Genomic DNA, 3687 nt, shown 5'->3' on the forward strand with positions numbered 1-3687 from the left:
ACCTCAATTACACAACCTGTTACGTAACAATAAAGATGTGTGTACAAGCAAAGTAGGACATACTGGGATACTGAAGCATCAGCTCTTTCTCACCAGTCCTGTACCCATTCGACAGAAACCCTATCGAGTCTCCCCCCCAAAACAAAAGGTGATGAAGGAACTCATCGAGGACATGCTGAAAGATGATGTCATTGAACCTTCTTGCTCTGCATGGGCCTCGCCTGTGGTCCTGATTCCCAAAAAAGTAGGGAAACCCAGGTTTTGTGTCGATTACAGAAAAGTGAATGACAACACAGTCACAGATGCTTATCCCATTCCCACAATCCAGGAGATATTGGATAGCCTCTCGGGTGCTGCTGTTTTCTCTTCACTAGACCTAAATAGTGGCTACTGGCAAGTGGAGATGGATCCAGAGGTGAGGGAAATCACAGCCTTTATATGCCCTCATGGACTGTTCCAATTTAAGGTTATGTCATTTGGACTTAAGAACGCCCCTGCCACCTTGCAGAGACTCATGGAGAGAGCCCTGAGAGAGCTGAAGGGAATGATCTGCTTCGTCTACTTAGATGATATTATCATCTTCTCTTCGTCCTGGGAACAGCATTACTATGATGTCCAAGCTGTCCTAGACAAACTCCGAATTGCAGGCCTCTCTGTGAACATGAAAAAAAGTAAACTGTTCAGAAACTCTTTGAAATTACTGGGCCATATTGTCTCTGCTACAGGAGTCCATGTTGACCCAGAAAAGATTGAGGCTGTGCAGAATTTCCCTGCACCCACCAACCTCAAAGCCCTACAAAGGTTCCTGGGCATGGCTGGGTGGTATCACCGATTTGTCCCCAACTTTTCCCAGATTTCTGAACCACTCAACGCACTAAAGAAAAAAGGTGCACGATTCAGCTGGTCACCTGCATGCCAAACTGCATTTAATACCCTAAAACATTACTTGGTTAAACCACCTGTCTTTGGCCATCCAAATTTCAACGCTCCCTTTGTGGTATACACCGATGCCAGTGAGATTGGACTTGGGGCTGTGCTTGTCCAGATATCTAACTATGGAACAGAAGAAGTACTTGCTTTTGCCAGCCGCAGTCTAATCCCTGCAGAGAAAAACTATGCTGCCACTGAGCTGGAATGTTTGGCAGTAGTGTGGGCAGTGGAGAAGCGGAGAACTTACCTGGAAGGTAGACTGTTCACAGTCGTTACAGATCATGCTTCTCTTCTTTGGGTCTTCAAAACCACCAAACCCAGCACACGACTTATCAGGTGGGCTCTCCGGCTTCAAGAATTCACATTCACTGTCCAATAAAGAAAGGGAAAGTACAACACCGTACCGGATGCCCTTTCCCGAGCTCCTACAGAAATCATCCATACAACCGTACCTGTGTGTGCTACCATCACATCTGCTCATCCAAAACCAGCAACAGATCTTCCTGTCTCAATTGAGGCCCTGTGGAAGGCACAACAGGAAGATCCAGAATGTCAGGTTCTGTATCAAAAAGTAGTAGAAACTGTACAAGTCATTAAATCCGACCCTTCATATACAATCATGGATGATCTCCTCTACCGTCTCGTCACTCTCCCATACAAAACCATCTACCAACTCTACATACCTCCCGGCTTCCGCTCACAGTTACTGGACTACTTCCACCAAGATCCCCTCTTTGGACATTTTGGAAGGCACAAAACCTATCGAAGGCTACAACATCTTGTCTACTGGCCAAAAATGAGCTGGAATGTCAGAGAACATGTAAAAAACTGTTACACATGTCAACGTTACAAGCCAGAGAACAGAAAACTAGCAGGAAAACTACAACAAACCCAAACTCGCCGTCCCTGGGAAATGCTGGGAGTGGATTTGATGGGACCCTTTCCCAAAAGCTCCAACCAAAATGTTTATCTCCTTGTGTTTGTTGATTATTTCTCCCGGTGGGTTGAACCACTTGGAGCGCTATTAAAAACACCCACAAGCATCCACGTTGGATACTGCTGAGAGACAGACATGCCAGCAACAGCGTGGATCTCTTACCTGCTGCTGAACTGCTAGTTATCCTTCGATCGTCGCCTTGGTAAGAGCCAACAATGTTAGCACTGGTAGCATGCCAGCATTCTCTGTTGCCCTGCGACGAACTTATGATTTTATAATTCCGCAGAGTACCGAGCCGTGACTACCGTGGCATTCCCCAACTGAACCCAGACTCAGGTACAGTGGAGGTACAGTGACTGAAACTTTAGTTAGTGAAGAGTTTTCTTGTGTTTTTTTTCTTATTGTGTCTTCCGGGTTGTTTATAGGGTGGGAACCGTGGTAAAACCCGGAGTGGAGTTTCCTTTTCATTCGAGTGTGAGCAATAAGGGAAGGGATTCACGAAGCCGATTGTGGCATAAAATACGAACTGGAGTTTCATGGAATGGACTGATCATGTAAACTACCTGTGAAATACACAAACTGAATTGAACTTGATGTCTGGTGTATTTTGTGGAAATGTGTATTGATTGTTCATTATACTATTTCTGTTTTGTACGGGTTATAGTCATTTTGTTTTGAGTTGAATTTATTATTATTTGTCAGACCTGACGCTGACTGGCACCCTTTCCTTTACGACATCCCGTTACACCTATTAGGAAGTAGCGCCCACTAGCTTCCTACGCAGCAGCACTGTTACGGTCGATGGCAGAGCTAAGTGTTTGCTAACGTTAGCTCACCAACACGTTTAGGGTCATTAGCCTGCTTCTTACGCCCCTTGGGTGTGACGGTGTTGCTGTTTCACCGGGTACACCGAGAGAGACTGCCGCGAGTTGTACACGAGGGTTGTGGCAAATTCTGTGAGCTGACAGAATAGTGGCTGAATTCTGTGAGTAAACACAAACTTTTTAACATTTTTAAACGTGTTTTATTTAAACAGATTTCCAGAAAGAGAGAATACAATTCAACAGATGAAAAGAAAACTGACAACATAGACGATCTTGTTTGTTTGATACATTTGTCTAAGGAGGAAGGAGAACTTTTCTGATCAAATCCCACCTCCTTGATTACAACTTAAGCTAAATCTATTTTCTTTCTTGATATATATGTTCAAGAATACATGAATAATTGTCCATTAGATGAATCCCAACTGAAGATCTTGATGTACTGTAAGAACAAACACAAAGAACAGGAACATGCATCACTAGAAGCGGTTCTTTCTGACAGCGCTGGCCTTTAGCAGCGTGTGAATTATCAAAGGTTTAGGTGTTAAAGTAGAGCTCACCATAAAGCTTTAGTCCTTCACTGCTCGCCAGTTTGAAGGACTCCTGGATCTTCTCCAGCCTGTAGCTTCCTCCTGTATCTCCTGAAAGTCGTGCTGATCTTCTCTGCTCTTCAGGTTCCTCAGAAACTCCATTGCGGTTCTGTTTCCGTGTCTGGCGAGCTTCTCTAATGTCTTGATGCTCCGATCACGATACAAGGACTGCTCAGGGATCTTTGCGGCTCTAATGTTGAAGTGAATAGACCTGGAATTATTCTTCTGCACAAAGAAAAGGTAATTTGCATAGTAGTGATAAAGCATCTGCTTGTCCAAAGGCTCCAGGTCTTCTTCCAGCAGCTTTTGGTACATCTGCTCCGCCTCGTGTTGGCCATTTGCAGACTTTGAAAGGATCAGAGCGAGGTCGATCTTCATCTTCAGTGATTCAGGATAAAGATCGATCAGG

At 44.6% G+C, this 3687-nt stretch overlaps 1 protein-coding gene and 1 long non-coding RNA gene across 2 annotated transcripts in view; both read right to left on the bottom strand.

The window, feature by feature from the left end:
- Nucleotides 1–450: 450 nt before the first annotated feature.
- On the bottom strand, nucleotides 451–1447 carry LOC114462545 (uncharacterized). The gene is made up of 3 exons (XR_003673964.1): nucleotides 1383–1447; nucleotides 1178–1298; nucleotides 451–653 (listed from the first exon to the last, which is right to left on the bottom strand). It is a non-coding gene; the product is annotated as an uncharacterized LOC114462545 (long non-coding RNA).
- A 1431-nt stretch (nucleotides 1448–2878) lies between these two features.
- LOC114462011 (interferon-induced protein with tetratricopeptide repeats 2-like) overlaps nucleotides 2879–3687 on the bottom strand; it is a 3816-nt gene continuing 3007 nt past the window's right edge. The window contains exons 2-3 of the mRNA XM_028444554.1: nucleotides 3249–3687; nucleotides 2879–3130 (exon numbers count right to left, since the gene is read on the bottom strand). The exon at nucleotides 3249–3687 is cut by the window's right edge and continues 1770 nt beyond it. Coding sequence (XP_028300355.1) covers nucleotides 3258–3687 — 430 coding nt within the window. The 3' untranslated portion in view covers nucleotides 2879–3130; nucleotides 3249–3257. The remainder of the gene's footprint in view (nucleotides 3131–3248) is intronic.

The sequence above is a fragment of the Gouania willdenowi genome, chromosome 4 (assembly GCF_900634775.1).
Source record: "Gouania willdenowi chromosome 4, fGouWil2.1, whole genome shotgun sequence".
Taxonomy (NCBI): domain Eukaryota; kingdom Metazoa; phylum Chordata; class Actinopteri; order Blenniiformes; family Gobiesocidae; genus Gouania; species Gouania willdenowi.